The 22,793-nt window shown below is 29.7% G+C and overlaps 2 protein-coding genes across 2 annotated transcripts in view; one reads left to right on the top strand and one right to left on the bottom strand.

The window, feature by feature from the left end:
* The window catches only part of LOC107457579 (uncharacterized), a gene marked incomplete in the record, with an annotated part of 324,266 nt that overhangs the window by 37,558 nt on the left and 263,915 nt on the right, over positions 1 to 22,793 (top strand).
* LOC139426082 (uncharacterized) lies at positions 4,419 to 6,611 on the bottom strand. Its single transcript, XM_071183750.1, has 2 exons — positions 6,248 to 6,611; positions 4,419 to 5,044 (listed from the first exon to the last, which is right to left on the bottom strand). Exons 1-2 carry the CDS (start codon positions 6,609 to 6,611, stop codon positions 4,419 to 4,421), a joined length of 990 nt encoding a protein of 329 aa, XP_071039851.1.

Below are 22,793 nucleotides of genomic sequence, written 5' to 3'. Positions count from 1 at the left end.
AAATTTTTTATCATAATTTGCAAATTTTACTGTGATTTTATGTGCCTGCGCATTTATGCGCATTTTATGTGCCTGCACCATTTTCTGTGCATTTTATTGGGATTTCTGCTGAAATTCCAGGTTGTAAAAAGCTTACAAACCATTTAGATGGCAGCAAAATAAATAACATATTCAAATTCAGCCTCACAATATTTTCAAAATGTTGGGAATAAAGATTTTGTTTCTCTAGATGAATGCCCCTGGTAATTTCAATTAAAGAACTGATAGTGCAGTGTGCTAAAAAGAAACATTCTAAATAACTTTTGATGTAATTATTGGATTTTCACTTATTAGGTTTCAATTTTAATAAATCTATGGCCTGATCTCAAATATGTTAATTTTTGTCAGATTACATTTCAAGTTACTAAAACTGATTTTCTCTGAATAATTTACTTTTTTACCATAACTTTTTCGTAGCAAATAAATTATTAGAAAATAAAATTAAAAAATTTTAAAATCAAATTTTAAAAAAAATAATATAAAATAAGAAAGAAAGTTCATTTTATTAGGCTGAAAAGATTACTAGTTAGTATTAGATTGGTCCATATTTTTAGATTACAATTTTATATATTCCAATTAAGAACGTATATTTCAGAATATAATTTTCTCCAACGAAATCGAGCAGTGTTCTAACAATGCAAGTCGAACAACCCGAAAGCATTTTAAAGCACTAAACTGGAAACAATAGAAATTCTGTTATTTTTTTTTCTGCAATTAGATTTTTTTTCTTGCAACTTTTCTTTCTCCCTAACGTATGTGGGAGTTAAAGTTATTTCATCACAGGTGTTTACTGAAGGCAGGGATATAAATGACCCGCAATTCTTGATTTTATTTGCTGAATAGACATAGGTAGGGTAACAAAGTCCTCGGGGGGCCTTTAGAAGGAGTGAATTATTTTTTCTTACGACCCGCGCAACTTTCGCTAAATACGATGAACGCTATTAGCATGGTCGATTTACCGCTAAATTACCGCAATTACCAATTAACTGCAATTTAGCGGACTATGATTTGGAAGGAAAAAGAATTTTTCGCTAATATTTCAGGGGTGAAAAATGAATTAAGGAGTATTTTGGTAATTATGTTTGAGGGATTACTCTGTAGAAAGCCTATTTATCAAACTGGCATACTGTTATAATAGAATTAGGCTCTAGGATATAATTGAATTGGACATATGTTTTGTTATGAAAGTAGCTTATTTCATGCTCGTTTCGATGTGTAGTGATTGTTAGTTGAAGACAATCTATAATTTTCCAATTATCATTAAAGAAATATTACAAAGAACTTTGTTTGCCAAAGTAAACAGAAATATACTATTTCAGTGACCTTTCATATGTATGTATTTATTTAACAAACCAGCTAATATTTCTTTTATTTTTTAAAAAAAATTGTTATCAGATGTGAACAGATGAAAAAACAACAAAATTTTACATTTATTAATAAAGTAATTTTAAATGTTCATGCTCGTTTCAATGTATATAGTGATTGTTGAAACCGATCTATAATATTCCATTTATCATTAAAGAAAGATTACCACGAACTTTGCCAAAGTAAACAAAAATCTATTTCAGGGGCCTTTCATATCTATTATTTAACAAATGTATATCTTATTTAACAAATATGCGAATAAAGCTTTTTTTTCAAAAATGAATTTCAGTTTTCAACTGATAAAAAAACCAAAATTTTACGTTTATTAATAAATCAATTTTAAATGTTCATTTTCTTTTCGATGTTAAGTGATTGTTCGTTAAAGCCAATCTATAATATTCAAATTATCATTACAGAAATATTATACACTATTTCAGTGACGTTTTATATGTATTTATTTAACAAATCTGTGAAAAAAATTTTTTCTCAAAAATGAATTTTAGTTTTCGATTGATGTAAAAACAAAACTTTTGCATTTGATAATTAATTAATTTTAAATCTTCAAAAGATTTTTCAATAGTTATTCGTTAATACAAAAAACTATTAAAATAACCTTTTTTTAAAAAGAAAAGAAAAGGCACAGTTTTTAAATTTCCAAATTTATTTCAATATCATAATTTTCTTTCTAATGAAGGTTTTTAATTGATAATGTATTTTTTGTATAACGCAGTGAAATAATTTCAAATAAATATTTAATTTCTACCCAAGATCCTGAGTTGAATTTTTTTCCTTTAATCCTTGAATTACTTTTACATTTATTTTGCATAAAAATGAATTAATTTAAAAACAAAAAAAAGCATATTTCCCGAACTTTAAAGCAGAATAACGGATGCCCTCGCAACGGTGATTTGCACTCCAAGGTGATATTAAGAATAATTTTGTTCCATCTAAGTAATTTACTATCGTTATTTTTCATGTTAAAAAAAAAATTCAACTTTAAATATTTTGTGCACTCGAGGTCCTTATAATTGTTATCTAATTAATGTTTACAAAAGAATTTTCATTTTAATTACATATTTAGTAGACAGAAATATTACCAGGGGAATATCTGAAACATTTTTCTACCATTTTATAGATTTATTCAAACTGACTTTTTGAAGATCGAACCTTGGATTGGATTAAAAAATGCATGCATGCTCGCATATTTCAGACAAGTGCTTTGAGCGAACTTCTCGCAAACAGGTGCAGAATATTAGCAATACTTTTTTGCCTTATTCCCCCTCCCCACTACTCATCTAAGATTTGACAGAAAGAGCTTTGAATCATGCGCCGAGAAAGATGAATTTTTTGAGAAAGGCGAATACAAAAACGTTATTCTTAAAAGTGCGCTAGTAGTTCTCGCCCAAAAATTCAAGAGCTCTTTGCGCTGTTGGCAATCCTTTCATTTGTATTATTCAAAGGTGAAATAAGAGTAGGAAAAGATTTTTTCTTTCTTTTCTTGTCATGGTTATTATTTTTTTCATATGCTTCTCAAGAAGAGGTTTGAAATTTTTTTTATGCTTAAACATGAAATTTAGTTTTACTTGGAGCTTGCTTCTAATTTTTTATGCCATCTTTGCTTTCTCAAAAGCAATGAATATGATACCACGTGTTTTATATTTTCGTAGATTTATTGAAATAGAATTAGAAGAGGCGTTTTCCCGCGATTTAAGCAGTTTTTTTTTCTCTTAGGTGAGCATAACGTTTTTTTCTGAGATAGGTCGGCTAACCTTGAAATTCTAAGCTTTCCTTTGCTGAAAACATTAGTCTTTGAGGATCTTGAATTGTTGGAGAATCATTGAGTGGTTTTGGTTGAGTGTACCTATTTTTTTTTCTCAATTTGAAATAAATTGAAAGTAGTTTTCAAATCTAAAAATTTATTTCTGAGTTCATTCCAATCATTTTGTGAAATAAAGTTGAAGTTTGCTAACTGAATTTCTGTGTATGTATTTCTGTCTTCTATCTATTTGTATTAATTTTTTTAAATCTCATAAATATCCATTTTTTATAGATACTATTATTTGATTTTAAAAGAATTCAAGAAAACGAAATTAATTTGATTCAGTTAAAATCTTGTGTGCTAATGGTGACTAGCATAGAAAATATTAAAAACACAAAAGGAAAGCACTTTCGCTGATGTGAATACAAAATATAACATTAAAAATAAGAAAAAGAGGAAAACAGAACAAAACTGAAAATAATAAAAATAAAGCAAGTTAAACGAAATAAAACGATAGGCTGTTTTAGAGGAATTTTTTTTTTTTTAATTTTCTATTTATAATTTTTTTCAAGTTCTCATTAGATATAAGCTAAGAGTACACTATTTTTATCATTAGTTAAATATTTACAGTGAAGCATTTTTCGTTAAAGTAAACTTATACATCTTAGTACGTATCTTCAAACTCGTCAAAAAATTTTTTTATTTGCATTTTTAATTTTTTGTATAGTGTTTAATCGTGAGATGACTCAGAATTTTAAAAAGATTCACATTTTCAGCAACTAGGAAAACAAGAAAACATTATGGTAATCACTTTTGTATTTTGCAACAGTCTATTTTAAAAGAAAATTCTATTTTTCTATTTGTTCTGTAGTTAGTGCTAATCGATATTTGGCGTTAGGTTTTAGCATTTATTAAATAGTTACTTTGGAATATTTTTTTTAAAAGTAAACCTGTGCATCTCTGAAAGTATCCTAAGCGATGAAGAAACTTTGATATACATTTTCAAACTTTTTGCAAAGTTTTTAAACGTGGGGACACTGTTTTAGAGAATATCCCATTAAAACATCAACAAAAATAAGAAAAATATTTATCGAAAATTATTTTTCTTAGTCACATTAGTCAAAAAAACTTTTTTAGAGCATTTTTTGTACCTTAAAAGAGTTTTTGGTGATTGCAATCAACAAAAAATAAATAAATGAACGTTATAAAAAAATGGCAGTGAGATACGCATTTTAGATTTAAAAAAAAATTAAGATCACATGTCCAATGATTTCAAGCCATATATAGATGGATACACGAAGACATGGAGAGAGACTACGATAAATGGATATAGATTGATGGATGGATGGACATAGATGGAGGGATGGATGGACATAGGTGGAGGGATGGATGGACATAGGTGGAGGGATGGATGGACATAGGTGGACGGATAGAAGGACATAGCTGGACGGATAGAAGGACGAATAGAGATGGACGAATACATGGATGAATTGATGGATGGATGGATAGAGAGACAGACAGACATACATGGATGGATAGGGAGACAGACATACATGGATGGATAGGGAGACAGACAGACATACATGGATGGATGGATAGGGAGACAGACAGACATACATACATGGATGGATGGATAGGGAGACAGACAGACATACATGGATGGATAGGGAGACACGGATGGATGGATAGGGAGACACGGATGGATGGATAGGGAGACACGGATGGATGAATAGGGAGACACGGATGGATGGATAGGGAGACACGGATGGATGGATAGGGAGACGCAGATGGATGGATAGGGAGGCAGGAAGACAAGGAAAAAGAAACGCGGAGAGAGAGAGAGAGAGACATGGCAGTATCTTAAGGGTCTTAAGACAAACACTAAATCAAATAATAATAATCATAAACGCTATCCCTCGAAATTAACTTTTTTTTAAAATTTCTTCTATCAAGAACTGTTAAACGGATAGCAATCAGATATTGATTTTCTTTCTTCGTTTACTTCCGTGTAAAATTTTAAAATTTAATAGTTACCCTTCCTTAGAACTTCAAATCTTTACAATATTTATTGTATTGAACTTTGTACCAATGCACCACAAATTCAATTTCATTCCTTTCCATCTCTACTAATTGAAATAACATAAAATTGATATAAATATAGAAATATACAAATAGGTATCATTAACTATTTCTTATTAACTATTTTTGAATGAAATTACCTTTGCGACAACGTATACAAGTTTTGTAATAGAAAAATACAAAATTAAAAAGAACTTTTAGGGGAAAAAATATTGNTTTTTTTTTAATTTTCTATTTATAATTTTTTTCAAGTTCTCATTAGATATAAGCTAAGAGTACACTATTTTTATCATTAGTTAAATATTTACAGTGAAGCATTTTTCGTTAAAGTAAACTTATACATCTTAGTACGTATCTTCAAACTCGTCAAAAAATTTTTTTATTTGCATTTTTAATTTTTTGTATAGTGTTTAATCGTGAGATGACTCAGAATTTTTAGAAGATTCACATTTTCAACATCAATTAAAATTAGAAAACATTATGGTAATTACTTTTGTATTTTGCAACTATTTTAAAAGAAAATTCTGTATCTCTATTTGTTGTGTAGTTAGTGCTAATTGATATTTGGCGTCAGTTTTTAGCATATATCAAATAGTTACTTTGGAATACTTTTTTTAAAGTAAACCTGTGCATCTCTGAAAGTATCCTGAAAGATGAAGAAACTTTGATTTACATTTTCTAACTTTTTGTAAAGTTTTTAACCGTGGGGACAGTGTTTTAGAAAATATCCCATTAAAACATCAACAAAAATAAGAAAAATATTTATCGAAAATTATTTTTCTTAGTCACATTAATCAAAAAAAACTTTTTTGCAGCATTTTTTGTACCTTAAAATAGATTTTGTGATTGCAATCAACAAAAAATAAATAAATGAACTTTACAAAAAAATGGTAGTGTGATACACATTTTAGATTTAAAAAAAATTAGGAGCACATTTCCAATGATTTCAAGACATATATAGATGGATAGACGAAGACATGGAGAGAGACATAGATAAATGGATACAGATTGATGGATGGATGGACATAGTTGGAGGGATGGATGTACATAAGTGGAGGGATGGATGTACATAAGTGGAGGGACGGATGGACATAGGTGGAGGGATGGAGAGACATAGGTGGAGGGATAGAGAGACATAGGTGTACGGATGGATGGACATAGGTGGACGGATGGATGGACATAGGTGGACGGATGGATGGACACATGTGGACGGATGGATGGACATAGATGGACGGATGGATGGACATAGGTGGACGGATGGATGGACATAGGTGGACGGATGGATGGACATAGATGGACTGATGGATGGACGGATAGAAGGACGAAAAAAGATGGACGAATAGACATACAAGGATCGAGAGACATGCATGGATATATTGATGGATGGATAGAGAGACATACATGGATGGATGGATAGAGAGACAGACATACATGGATGGATGGGGAGACAGACATACATGGATGGATAGGGAGACAGACATACATGGATGGATGGGGAGACAGACATACATGGATGGAGAGGGAGACAGACATACGTGGATGGAGAGGGAGACAGACATACATGGATGGATGGATAGGGAGACAGACATACATGGATGGATGGATAGGGAGACAGACAGACATGGATGGATGGATAGGGAGACAGACATACATATATGGATGGATGGATAGGGTGGCCTACATACATGGATGGATGGATAGGGAGGCCTACATACATGGATGGATGAATAGGGAGGCCTACATACATGGATGGATAGGGAGGCCTACATACATGGATGGACGGATAGGGAGGCCTACATACATGGATGGATGGATAGGGAGGCCTACATAGAGGGGTAGGGAGACACAGATGGATGGATAGGGAGGCCTAATAAATGGATGGATAGGGAGGCCTAATAGATGGATGGATAGGGAGGCAGGAAGACACGGAAAAAGATACGCAGAGAGAGAGAGAGAGAGAAAGAGACATGACAATATCTTAAGGGTCTTAGACAAACACTAAATCAAATAATAATCATAAACGCTATCCAACGAAATTAACTTTTTTTTTAAAATTTCTTCTATCAAAAACTGTTAAACGGATACCAATTAGATATTGATTTCTTTTTTAGTTTACTTCTGCTTAAAATTTTGAAATTTAATAGTTACCCTACCTTAGAACTCCAGATCTTTACAATCTTTATTGTATTGGACTTTGTACCAATGCAACACAAATTCAATTCCATTCTTTTCCATCTTTACTGATTGATATAAATATGGAAATATACAAATAGGTATAAATAACTATTTTTGGATGGAAATTACCTTTGCGTCAACGCATACAAGTTTTGTAATAGGCACAAATATATTTCGATTTGTGAAATTTTTTCCAGAGACATAGAGTAAAATACAAAGTAAAATGAACTTTTAGGTGAACAAAGTATTGTCTTGATCTCCAAATTGAACTCTTGAGGCCATATTTTGGAGCTTGTGACTTCTCCTCACTCCTATAAATTCACTGGATTAGAAATTCCAATTCCTCCAAGAAATAAATTCCAATTCCTCCAAGAAATATCATAAGTTTCTTCAGAAAAGTGTAAGCTTTTGCCAAATAACTTATCAAAAATAGCACTAATTAATTAGCATCTTTAACAATTTCTCTTAGAACCATAAAGATCGCAATTTAGTATAGACAAATCTCATCCTTAGATAAAAAAAAATATACTAGGCTACATCACGGCTAGCTTTTTTCATAAATTTGTTAAACTTGTAAATTATTATTATCTCTTTTAAACAATTGTTTTACATGATATTTTGTAGGTCATTTGACCGAAAACCGATAAGCCCAACATATTATATGCCATTTTTAATAACAAAAGCATGTTATGATTTATTATAACAATAGGATATTTTCTTTCTCAAAAAAATTATTATTCCATAAATAGTAGTAATGTACTTATGGAAGAGAGAACAAAGATCGATATTAAGTATTTTGTCCCCTTTATTTATCCTTTTTTTAAGCTGTCCTCTAAATTTTATTTATTTTGTCATTATGAAAAAATGCCGTAAAAATCAACGAACTACTATTAACTATTATGTTTACCTTTCCAAAAAGAAGTTTTAATGTGCAGCAGATGTTTCGATGCAGAATAAGAATATTCTCAAGATTCCTTTTATTTATGTTTTCCTTTAGAATATTTTGTTATTTGTTTGACATGAAAGCTGCAAATACTGAGATCTCGCGTCAAAGAATGGCCCTACTTCGGTATTTTTCATGTGAAAAATGATGAAAGAACCGATGATAAAATATTGCTTTCAGGCAGACTGTTGGTTACAAAGACCATGCATGTAGGAAAGAAATATACAATTCAACAGATACGGTTTTTATCTAATACCGATCATTATTTGCTTGAAAAACATCGGAAAAATTCATTCCATACTTCCCTTTGGTGATGCCTAAAAAAGAAATCGAATTTTATTTGATACACTTCTAATAATACATAAAATAAGATTTTAGCGTGTGATCTTACTAAAATTTTAAATTCAATAGATTCTTGTTTTGCAATTTATTGCTCTTTCTCATGAGTTCTTGCCATTCGAATTGAAATTTACTTATTTTCGATTCAAATTGAGAATTATGAAAAATAGTTTAAGCTTTTTCATGTTTCTTAATTCAAAAATTTTATGATACTCTCATTTTATTTTTATTACAAATCTAAAAGTCAGCAGAGGGGAAAAAATAAATCTCGTGAATGAGCTTCGTATATTAAAATATGTAGTTACAAGCGCCTTAGGATATATCTGTATATGTATTTTAGAATACGTTTGATGTCGGATCTTTAAAGAATCGACGATATATGCCTTGTCTATTGAATATTTTTTTACAAAACTTAAATAATTGGGTTCATTTGCACTTACGCATCTCGTCATTCAAACTTAATTTATTATTTTTTCTATTGAAAAAGAAAAATGCGAAAAATGGTTTATACCTTTTTAAGTATAAAAAATTTACGAATTGTATATTACAAATTGTTTTATTGTTATTGAAAACTAAGTTTAGTGTTTGAAAAAAATACGAAATACATTCCTTAACATTTCTTAGGATATTTCTTAAACTTAGCTAATGCTTAGAATATATTTTTTTGCATTACAATACGTTTGATATATCATTTTTAAAGAATTACCATGAACTGTCTTTTCTGTTAATTTTTTAAATAATTTGGTTTATTGTTCTGATGTATCGAAAAATTAAAGCACCAATCAATGTAATTAAAAAGTTAAAATTTTCGATGCTATATTGGAGCACCTTCTTCGGTTAAAAAATTCAGAAACTTAGGATTTTTTTTTCTGTAATTTTGTACTGAAAATGCTTCAATGCTGCATCAAACATTGCATGAATTAACGAGTGGATTAATTTGTGAAGTTGAAAGCTGTGCTTTATTTTAGTTATCATCCTCGCATTTCTTCTTATGATTCAATTTTTAGTTAAAAACAACTTGTTTATTAAACCACTTTCTAACTTAAATTAAATTTTTACTGTTTTCATGAAATTTCCTTTGTTTTCTTGGTATCTCAGTATCTAAAATATGCCTTTTCATGATTTTAAAAATATTTATAAAAGTGCCTTACTGTTAGTTTAACTCATTATAATGGATTTCAATATTTGTTTTGATTTTGTATATCCCGTTTAAACTTCTTTTTCTGTAATATGTGTACCACATATATGTGTGGATAAATTAAATTTCTCTTCAGTTTCTAGTTTCAGAAATATAAACATAGGGAAATTTAAATGAAATATTTGCGGGACTATAATATATTTATCTGGAATAAATTTAGAAATTAGTGAAATTAGGTTTACCTGAAGCAGAAAGTACAGTATTTGCAATTGATTTCATTGTAAGTTGAATAAGCACTACCAGGACAAAACGTTTTAACTAATATGGATGCTCTTACGTACAGATAGGCGCATATCTATACACGTTATTTAATTAGTAAGAGAAAATGTTCCTGTTGGGAGATCTTTTGCACAAGCTTACTCAAATTTTAAAACTAGAAAAATAAACATAGTCATTGTAACTTTTAACAAAGGATATTTTAAAAGGATTGTAAATTCGCTGTTAAGTGTAACTGTGTTTCAAATAGAGTAATGAATTTATTTGAATGATTCTCATCACACTTTTGTAACCACATTTTTAACTTCAACTTGGTATTGTGAAATAGTCATTCCGAGTTTTGTTGATGGCTTAGGATAATTCAGGTACTATTTATTCATCACTTATTTTTGTTTATTTAGAGGAATAAAAACAATGTACAGATAGACGGAAAAAACTCATCAATTTATGAAAAATGGAATAAAAAACTTATATGAATTAAAAAAACTCCATGATGGAAAAAATAGTTTAACAAAAAACATCTCAAACTAATACAAACGAAAAAAGAATTAAAGTTTGCCTCTATATTGATATAAATTAGATTGTATCAATATTTTTTTTATAGCAAATGAAGTCCCTATTTGAATATTGGTAAAATTCTACTAAACTCGTTTTTATGTTTGTTATAATTTCTACGTAATTATAAAACTAGTGCACAGTAAGCTTTTTTTTTCTGGCAAACAGAGGGAGCCACAAGTCCGCATAAACAATACATTTATTAGAATTTTTAGGGTCTGTATCATAACATGCACAAAGATGGAGTTAAACCACTATTCAAATAAGCCCTCCTCATAATGTAACTGTTACAAGATTATTTCTCCCATAAACTTATATTGGCAACAGAAGAAAAGAAATAAAAAAAAAAACATGATCTCATCCTGGATTAAGTGTCTGCCGGAAAGGTGTAACATATCTTCCTTGAACTGAAGCTGATGTAATTTCGTTTGTAGCTTTCTGACAAGGTAGTCTCACATTCTTCGCTGCATACGCGAGTTAGACCTAATACCGTTGCCTTGGCGAAGAAAAAAAGAATGACACAAAAAAAGAGAGAAAAAAGAAACATCAGATCTAAAGTCTAACCCTTTTATTTACCCTCGTCAAGCGATGAAAAGCATGCTTAAGAAAGAGTGGAAGCATATGACTGATGTTGCGACGACGTTTTTGACATTTCTTTGAAGAGTATTGCATTTTTGTGTCGCGGGATCTGTGACAAGATTTTTTTTTACTTGCCAGCGCCAACTTGGCGAAAAGATTAAAAGATTCAATGTGTAAGGAGATCTAGGGATAGCATCTAAAGATCAAATACACTAAAAAAAGTATATTCTATTAATATACTTTTTTTTCTTCTTCCCTTCTAATCTCACTTCCGAGTAAGATTAAAGGGTTGTGAATAATGTATTAAATTCAGTTAATACGCTACTTCTTTTCCAAGTTAAGTTTTTTTTCCTCCTTTTCATACCTCTGGAGAGGACATAAACTCTATTAGAAAATAAGTAATTGAATTGCAATTTCAGTACAAATATCTTATTTCGCATTTCTTTTTACCTAATAAATGAATAGCAGCAAAGGAAGAATATTCCATACGAAATTTTTTAGCATAGGATATAACTTTCTCTCTCCATTCAAAAATTGAATTACCTGCACTCTCGCCACTGTTTAGGGTTTTAACTTAACATTACACATTGTTTCATTGCGTGAAAACTACAAGACTTAAATTTTAAATTGCTGGTTTGTATAGAAAAATGGTAATTAATACGATGGATTTGTAATTAGTTCAAGAATTATTAGCTGTGCAATTTGTTGGAAAAATCACTACAAAGGCTGATCTACAGGTAACAGGAAGGTAACAATAGAATTGAAATTAGGCAGGCTGAAGGAGCTATATTTGTTTAATATTTTAGTATTTTTCGAAATTCCTATTTGTTCGAAAGCTATTGCAATTTTAATTGCCCTTTTTTCACTTTTTCGCTTTACGTTACTTTATTTTGCAGCACAAAAACTAAACGACATTGAAACTAGATTATGAAAGGGTCTTAAAAATAATTAGAGTTTAATGAAATAAGAAGATACAATTAGATTATTAGTTCGAGAGTTATTAACTGTTAACCCCTTCCTTCTCGCTCCCGTGATATTGACGGGCTGGAGTGTTCTGTAGTAACGCACCAATAAGAATAAAATTAATTCATTTCTTTTGCCTGGAAAAAATTTTATTTCTCATTTTACACACCTGATGGCAGTACCAAGATATTTCAAAGGTAATTGTAGATAGTTAGTTTATTTTAAACTAGTTGCAGCACTAATCAAATACGTAATACAAATACAAAAGTTAAAAAAATTGGCACTTTTATGACCGTTTTCTTGAAAATTAACCGATCGTTAAGGGGTTAAACTTGTAGAAAAAAAATCTTGCTTGTTTGTCTTCTGCCTGCTGAAATGTAACTACTGAGTTGAAAAGTAACTAGCTAATGTGACCATTTTAAATCATAAAATTAGCAATTTTTACCTTGAAATTCTAATTTGTTTGAAAGTTATTGCAATTTTAGTCCTTTTTTAATGCGACTATTTTTCATCTAATTAATAACCATTACCCATTGTCGTAGAGAACTTTCTCTCTCACAATTTCCCTTTTTTAAACTCGCACTTGACTTTATTTTAAAAAATAACAAACAAAAATAAGAGATTAGTTGTTGCCAGATATAAATCTTAATGTTTCTATGGAAATGTTTACAAATATAAAGACGGGAGATTTTAACCATTTCCAATGCGATATGATATAAGGTTATCATCTCACATATAATATATAGTTAAAGAGGTAAGAAATTACATAATAAAGATGTAAAAAATTATATAATAAATATGTAAAAATTATAAAAATATGTAAATACGGAGATGATGATATAAAGATGAAAACAATAATGAAGATGTAAAAAATAATAAAAATATAAGAAAGTGCTTCTCATTTTGCACTTCTTGAGTCACACATTCTGTATTCTTGAGTTTAAATTTTCGACGAGTTTGATTATTTGTGATTTTATTATTTTTCGATTATTGACATTTTATTATTTTCCGTACTTTGGTCTTTCATAACGATGATGAACGAGAAGCAACCACGGGGGTTGGTGAGCGAAGTAAACATGGGGTGAAGCCTCCGAATTTTTTAAAAAAGAAACAAAGATTCTTATTCATCTTTTCGCGTTATCAGTTATTTTCTTTTTCATAAATTGATGTTTCTAGTCGTTGAAATTCGCGAAATTTGGCTCTTGTCCGAACTATCTTGCTGTAGTAAAAATAAGACTTCAGCATATTGTTTATTTTCAGTTTTTATATATTGGTTATTTTTGAATTAAACAATTTTATTGCACTTATAAATTATTTGTTTGAGTTCACGTTCTATTTTAATAATTAAATTTATATATAACAGTTGCAATTACAGACATCAAAAAGCCTGAATGGCATTTTTTAGTATTTTTGTTAAATTTCGAAGAGATCATTTTTTTTTAAAATTCAAAATAAACCAAGGTGCACGTCCCATACTAATTATTTTTTTAACTTCCTAGAAGCCTATGACTATATATTTCTTTGATTTATTGTGATTTTATAGATTTTCTTTCAAATTATTTCTTTTATTTGTCGGTTAGGACTTTTTTCGTTTTTACGATAAACGAAGAGTAAAAAAACACAAATTCGGGACTTAAACTTAAAAAAGGGACTTCAATGTATAAAATAAAAACCCGCATATATTAAATCTCAGTTCTAAAATTGCTTAAGGTTTTTAATTGTAGAACTTTTGCTAAGACATATGGTTTTGATAATTTAATTGTCATTGTTTTTTTAGCATTAAAAAAATTGTACTGAACTTCTATTATTCATTTCAAGTTTATAAGGTATTGATTCGCATGCAATGCATATTTTAAAATTTAGATTATAACTTACATTTCTTTTCATACGAGATTCATTTCATATCAACATTTGAGTTCGCCTCTCACGAAATTAAGCATTGTTGTTTAGATTCTGCACGGTATAGACGATTCTATTTTCGTGCCATTAAACCATTAAATTTTATATTAGATTCAATACAATCGAAGACATTAAAACTTTCTTCTCTTTTTCATAAATTGTGTGAGATAAATTCTGTTTCCTAGAATCTCTTTCCGGATTGATATACTTCGATCATTAAACAATGCTTAAAAAAAAACGATGGAAAAGTGACTGGTTGTTTATTTAATTTTAGTCTCCACTTTTTTTTTTGTTGACTGGCCCCATGGCGAGTTGCAATTTTCGGGTAACGTAACTTAAATTAAAATTTATCCCATTTTAATAAAAAATCTGCGTAGCATATTTACCACACAGAAAATCTAAATTGATTTTCTTTTCTGTTTCTTTACTACCTATAATTTATCAGTGATTGAATCTATTTCAATATATCAGTATGATCCTCATCGCTGAAAGCAAGGTGTTATTTGTTGAGACAATAAACATATTAGTTGATTGTAGAATGCAGTTTCTACTTTCCTCCGTATCCGTAATATGCAAAATTTTATTATATTTTGAACTTAAGCGAGCTTAAACTCAAGTTATTAAAAAAAAATCTGATTAGCTTATTAACCATTCAGAAAATATCAATAGACTTTTTCTGATTTTCTTACACCGTATAATTTATCAGTGATTGAATCTAATTCAATCCATCAATATGATCCTCACAGTGTCATTTGTAGCGACAATGAGCTTATTATTAGTTGCTTGTAATATGCAATTTCTCCTTTCCTCCGTATCCACTAGATGACATGGTTGAACGACCAGATGAGATATTTTGTGGAGCTCGCGTGGTAACGGAAATAATGCTAAGTAACTCAAGTAGTTGAATATTATGAGTAGCACAGCTGTTCCATTGACATTTGAATGGAGAAATTGCTCTTATTTTTCTCACTTTTTTTTTTATTCCAGCTACTCTCTCGTCTCAAGGTTTTGATCAAAATACAAAAAATATCTAAAAGTAACTTATTGTATAGTATAATTTAAAGATATATTGGATTTCAAAAAAGTTTTTAGAAACTTGTGGAAACTGAGGTAACCAATTGGAATAAATAAATGGATGGAGTCTTAAGAAATATTATCGTTAAAAATGCATCAATATGTGTATTTTTTAAAAATTTGTGTAACTGTGAAAAGTAATTGCATTTAAAGTAGTTTGTTGTACAGTAATCTTAAGCATATGAATATTATTTTCCATTTCTGGATTTTAAGGTTCTGTTTCAACTCCATTCAAAAACAAGCATGATCTAGTAAAATATAGAAGTAATACATTGTTATTGTTTATTAAATAGATTATGCGTTATATAAACTATTTCCCTATGACTTTTTCAAATGCAACTAAAATAAACATGAAAAGTTATTGAATGATTAGATTTGAAGCTGAAAAATCAGCTAATTCATATTTGTTTTTAAGATAACTATTTTAAAAGAACCAAGAAGCGACCAAAAAAAAAAAAAAAAACTACAGGTCCTCTTCTGACGTCATAGCATTGACGTGACTATCTCCTTTTTATACTTTCCGGGCTTGTACAAACTCGGAATAGAATTTAGTTCTTGTGTAGTGTTTTTGTGGGAAAAAAAAATCTGTTCTTCGTATTTCAAAATATCAGATGAAGATATGAAAAAAAGTTCTTAGGGTAATTTTCTTATATTGATATGCTATTATTTGATTGTTAAGAAACGGATTTACGCAATTTAGTTGACACCAGCAGAAGTTGAAACTACCGTTGCAAACACTGCCCTCTACCGTGAAGAAAATGAAACACGGCCAAGAATAGCCATGCTGATGTTAACGCTCAATTAGCTCGTTAATAACGGATTGTTATTAGGCATTAGCATAATAATTTCTCACTGCTATAATATGTCTCATAATAGTTTAATCGGGTACTTGTAACTCGAGAAGAAGTGAAGTGATTATGCATAACCCTGTGATTTAAACCACATTTAATTGTATACCTGTAAGCAATATCATGAATGTATGTCGCACCTGATTGACTTCTGATTTGACAAATGCCACAATCAACCTACGATGACGTCACTTGCAGGTATCCTGTTGTGTTTTTTAGATACTTTGCGATAGTTATGAACTGACTTAAAATGTTTAGAAAAGGTTTATTTTTTAATGTACCCTAAGGCACAATTTTCAATTTTGGAAAGTAATATTCAATGTTATGAAGTCATTTAGAGACAAACTTAAATGAAACTCTTCCAGAAAGTGATTATTCATTTATCTGAAAATCATTAAAATAAGTTCTAAAATTTTAAAAGCTATGAAAAATTAATTTGAAATTATAAAAGTTTAAAAATATGTGAAATTCAAAAGAAATGTATAAGTTCACATATCTTCGATGCAACCGTTACGCAAATTAAAAGAAGGAAAAAAAAAATGATCTCAATCTTTAAATTAACTCCGTGTGACATGGACAGAACAGTTGTATTGACAGAAACATTTTAATTTTCCGACTTGAAAAGTTAAGAGCAAACGCTCGTAAGTTCTGTCGATTTTTATGTTAATTCCGCTTCTCAAGGAACGATAACTTAAGACAGCTTAATTAGGCACTTACAAGAGCTTCGACCTTAATTATGCTTTCAACCTTTCGCTTTCTTTTAGCAGAAATAAAATGGCGGCTATTAACTTGGCGTGATGATAAACCACCCATGTACTAAGCGCATTTAATTTTCTTGATTATTCATACGCATTGCCTACGTTTTGTTTCATTTCACATTGGTGGTCTACGGCATAGACAGATGTTCCGCATTTGCAATGGCATTTCCCTTTTCTAAATTAGAAAATAACTCCTGCTCGCGTTTCAAACATTAGTTGCGGAATTCTTGTTTTTGTGCTTGGTATTTAGAATGTTTTGACATTGGTTGTCGAACTACTTTTGGGAATAAATGTTTCATTCGTAAATTTCTGCTGTTCTTTGATCTGTTTTGTATTAGGATATTAGAATTTGAAATTCCTGTATACTTAGTAGCATGGATTGCTCTTTTCGCAATTATAATAACAAATGCTTGAATTGTACAGTATTTTCCTATTTGTGATTTGTAGAATGGTTGCATTTAAAATTCATAAATACGGTGATTACCTTTTAGCTATTGTTATAGTTTAGGTTCTGTAATTATTTTTCTGTATTTCAATTAAAATGAATGAAACTGAAATACTGAAAGAATATATCTTTAATTAAGAAACAGAAAAGTTGTATTTTAAACTATAACTGTCTAGACTATATTGTCCATTTCAGGATAAGCATTGAAATTTTATAAAATATGATATTTTTAGTGAAATATGCTTAAATTTATATTCATTACTGCAAAAAAGGTTTTTGCATGTAATAAAAAATTTTACGAAATAAAATGGCACATATATGCACCATTGGCCAAATCAATAGACGAATAATTTAATTGAGCATAATTTTTTCACTAAATTTGTTGTATTTTTATTTTATTTACCAAACTTGCAATTTTAATCATATGTTTTTTAAGAGGGATTAATCTCGAATAGAATAATTATACCTTTTCAAAATGTCAAATTTGCCTATAACCGTTTTAAAAACTTGTAAAAACGTTTCGATTAGCTCAAAAATGTTTCAAAAGAAAGTATTTACTCCAATTGAATTAATAATATTTTATAAATGTCTTCAGAGTCCTTGACAATAGCATAATTAAGTAGCAAAATTAGCCAAAAATAAATATCTAAGTGCTGATAAAATTATTACTAAAATGGTGCGTTTAAACAGCTTTATCCGAAAAAGCTTTATAACTATTATTGATAAAATACAAGTATCAGTTTTTAAAATAGGCAATTATTTTTAGTCTTCCAAAATGTTTGAGTCCCGCAGTGGACTGATCGTTAAGACACGGTTCCCAGCAGATCACCGAAGTCAAGCATCACTGGCTACGGTCAGTGTGCGGGTGGGTGACCCACTTGGACCCACTGTGGGAGACCCACTGCGTAGGGACCGAGGGTGTGCGGTATTGGTCCTCGTTAAACTGTGCTACCGTAAAGTGCTCGACTTCGCGAGCAGGTCGTCGGGCTACCGAAGCGGGGGTGCCATCCCCTCCGCAGAGGATCAAAATTGTGATGGCATGTCTTCGGATCATACTCCGGGATGTTTCCCAGACCGTCGCCAATAGCCCATTGTGCAGCTCTAGTGCGACGTAAATTAACAACAACAACAACCAAAATGTTTGATAAATACTAATGTCTTTTAGCTATTCTTCTTCTTTAAATATTATCTTTCAGCTATTGTAACATTGCTCCTTTAACAACTCAAAGATATTTTCGTTACGGAACCTGCTCGCGTCTATTACCATTGCCGATCCCTATTATTGTTTCACTATTATTGTGCCGATCCCAATTTTCTACAAAAAAACTAATTTATTAGATTTCTTTAAATAAAAAAAATTGACTTAAATTAATATATATTTTGGTTCTGTAAAAATGGAAAACTAGTAGTTTTAATGTTTTCCTGGCAGTGAATATGTATGTAGACAATTAGCAAATTCAAACAATAATTGCACAAGAATTTCAAGCGTAATATATCACATTCATAATTTATATATATTTTCAGAACTTATTCTTAGAAGTTAGAAATTTCTTAGACATATATGTTTACTTTGCAAAGAGTAAAGTCTGTTGCAATAAAATACAGCTAATTATTTTCAGTCAAAAAGGGAATGTTTAAACTATTTCCTACAGTGAAATATTTACTAGAATTTTTTAAAAAATGAATAAGCAAACACACATATAAATGTCCCGAATTCACCATGTGCGTAAGTTTTACACCGACAGTGAATAAATAAATAAATTCAATGCTATTTAAAATATTTTCACAAACATTAGGCCAATATTTTGGAAATTATGCACGTTTGTTTGAGTATACGTATTGAGTACGCAAATATAAAATTTAAATACATTCTTTGAGGTTCTCCACTTTTAGGCTTATGCTGAAGAATCAAGTTTAATAGTCAAGTCTAAAAACTATTTTGCGTGAAAGTTTTATAAGCATTTTCTGAAACGCCGAAAGCGATAAACATTAAAGAGCGTATTCATTGGAAAGGTGATGATTATACCATTCAGAAAGAATTCTTAGAGATATTTTATGCAGGAATTTTTGCAGTGAATATAAATAAACTTTTTGAATAGTTCCGAACTTATTTTTATTCAGAAAGAATGTCTTTAAAATGATGCAATTTTCACTCATTATTCATGTATAATAGGGTAAATAATTTTTTTAGAAATACGTTGATGATTTAATAAATTTAAGCAAATTTTATTAAAATACTCGGTTATAAGTTATTAGATATCTACAATGCAATGTGAGAAGAATTTTTGACTTAGGAAATATTAAAATTAATTTAATTCTTAATCCTTCAGATGTTTTTAAGTAAAAGAAGTTCTTTAGTAAAAAAAAATTATGTAAACTCATTAAATTAAATATTTGAAAAAATAAATACAATTTTCTGTTCAAAAATTGAGTTGCTTTTAGGTATTTTTGTTAAATCCCATTGCATTTATTTGAAACATGTTTACTCAGAAAATGCTAAAAAATATTGAATAACAGTTTAAGCATATTTTATAGAACGCTTTCCATTTTAATATAACATGTAGCATTTATTTTGATTTTTAACAGTCACAAAATTTGCATTTTAATTTATAATAATGCTTTGTTCTGTTATCATAAGCTCCAAAAACAGTTTTCCTATGTTATAATCTTCTTTATTTTATCATCTGTCATAAAAACTATTTTAATTATTGTATACATATGCAATTTTGAAAAAAATAATTCCACTTTTGAAACAGTGATTTTTAAATTGTGTTTAGTGATTTTTAAATTTTAAGTTGAAAGCGCTTTTATAAAAAAAAAACTGCATTTGATAAATTACTTTATTTAGAAAAGCAAAGATCCTAGAAAAAGTAACAAAAGCAAAAATGGTGATACAATGTATTAAAATATAAACAAAGTCACTCTTTTAATTTTGCTACATTTTAAAACAAACGTTACAAAGAAAACAAACTGGATTGACTACGACGAGATGATGATAATCTCGTTTAGCATTTCGAAATGGTTTCTTTTCATTCCATTGCTGATCATGGGACAGTCAACGTCAAGTTATTTTGTAAACGAGTCAAAAGAGGCAAGCGAGCAATTAAAGATCTTAAGAAAACGCAAACGTTGTGACAACTTGGGAGGGTCGGATCTTTGATTATAGCCTTGGCCAACTTGTTTTTGGCCTTCTTTTTTTTTCACCCCGCAATTCGGTTTTTCAAAAATGACACTAATGTGCGAGTAAGTAAAAAGAAAGAAAAAAAAATCCGACGAAAACTTGTCTTTGTGGAAGATGAGACGATCTGACGAAGGCAAAGGAAGAAAAATAGTGAGCATTCTGAGAAATTGTTTAGTGTGATCTAATTTACTGCATCAAATGCATTGTGTGTTCTTGCTTGTTTGATCCTCGAGCTTGTAAAATGTAACCTTCATAAATGGTTTACTCATAATTATGACCGATTTCTAAAGCCCAGAAGTCTTGGTATTAAGTGTCATCAATGGAATAGCGTAATTAAACAAATATGTAAAATGACTCTTTATAAATTGTGTTTTACATATTTTCTTTTTCTTTTGACGTCTAACGTTCTTTTCAAACTGTAATGATAAGTGGAATAAGTAAATAACTACATTTTACCGGTGCTATATTTCATGTTCATTGTACTCGTAAACTAATTTACAGCACCAATAGACTTTTACTTATTTGGTCTTGAAGCTTATAAAACGTTACATTTATAAATGGCTTAACTCATAATCGTTATGGCTGATTTCTAAAACCCAGAAGTTTTGGTATTAAGTACCATCAATGGATTCACTGTGCTAATAATCTAATTGACTGCATGAAATACTTTGTGGACTTTTGCTTATTTGGTCTTGAAGCTTATAAAATATGACCGTCATAAATGGTCTGTTCATAATTATGACCGATTTCTGTAGCTCAGAACTCTTGGTATCAAGTGTCATCAATAAAATAGTAAAGTTAAAAACAAATATGCAAAATGACTTTCTAGAAATTGTATTCTGCTTATTCTCATATATTTTTTTACGTCTAATATTCTTTTCAAACAGCAATAAGGGGAATAAGTGAACAACTTACACTTAACAGTGGTTATATTTCATATTCATTTTACTTTTAATCTATTTTACTGCATCAAATGTATTGCAGATATTTGCTTATTTGTCTAGATATTTATAAAACGTAATCTTTATAATTGGTTTGTTAAAAATAATAAATGATTTCAAAAGCTCAGAAATCTAATATCAAGTGCAATTCACCAAAGGAAAAGAGTATTTGAAATGTATATTAATTAAATTGACTCTTAGGGGGAACTTGGCATATAAATTTTTATTTTTCAAAGTTTAGTATTCGTTTAAAAGAGTATTGATGAGTGGGATGAGTTAGGGGAATTATTATACTTCAAATAGGCTATATTCAATAAGGGAATGCATTTCACATTCAGAGTAATTTAATTGCATTATAGATTTTTTTTTTGCTTTTTTGTTCCTGGGAATTATAAAACGTAACCTTCATATATAGTTTACTCATAATAATAATGGCATATTTCTAACTATGAGAAGTCAAGTAATCAGATGTAATCAATGGAATAATGAAACTAAAACAAACATACAAAGTGACTCTTCAGAAATGATATTTTATACATTTTCATATTTTTTAATGTCTAATTCATACGTTCATATTTTTTCATATTCATTTCAAACTTTTGAATATCTACACGAAGTTTCAGGGAAAATAAACAACTTAAAATGTGTTTACCGATCAACTATGATGTTGGTTACAGTTCACGCTGTGTTTTGCATTCTCAGGTAGCTTATCTTTTTTGGATAAACAATGGATAACTTATATCATAAAGTATCCACCTATCAGGTTATATCTGTGATCTATTTACTTTTTTTTTGTAACACTGAGTTTATAACATTATTTCATTTGGTTGGTCAAATGATTTGGGGTGGATTCCCTTAATTAAATAAATAAAATTAAATAAAAAAAAAACTTTCCAAAAATTAAACTTTTTTAACATGCTTTAATTGGCGTGGTGACTCAGGAAATAGTGTTCGTCTGTCAACGAGGGGACTTATGTTCAAATCCTAACGGTTGCTGGTCTACACAAATTCTAATCCCAACTTAACTGAGCACCGTGCTGATGTAAAATATACTCAGTAGTAGACGGATAGTAAGTTAGAATTTCCTGGCAGTTGGGCTAATCGTGGGAGGTTTTCGTGACTTTCCTCTCCATGTCACGCAACTGCGAGTTATATCCATCAAAGAGTCCACCACAAAGGTTAGTTTGTCTCAATGCTTGATTCAGGAGTTCCATTTTCTCCTGGGTTGGGTTCAAAATTACAAGGCAACGGCGTTGAACATTGAAGACCGTAAACTCAGAATTGTTTTGGCTGTTCAACGAAATTTATAAATCATTTCTACATTTTTTTAAAATGAAATGTTAAAATAATAATGCTGTACTTGGTGAAAAATATGAATAGTATATATTTTTAATAAACTTAAAAACCAAAATGGCTTTGTTAGAACAAAAATATATT

Source organism: Parasteatoda tepidariorum, chromosome 7 (genome assembly GCF_043381705.1).
Source record: "Parasteatoda tepidariorum isolate YZ-2023 chromosome 7, CAS_Ptep_4.0, whole genome shotgun sequence".
Taxonomy (NCBI): Eukaryota; Metazoa; Arthropoda; class Arachnida; order Araneae; family Theridiidae; genus Parasteatoda; species Parasteatoda tepidariorum.
Note: the sequence above shows the minus strand (reverse complement) of the source record. Positions and strands in the feature narration are given on the sequence as shown.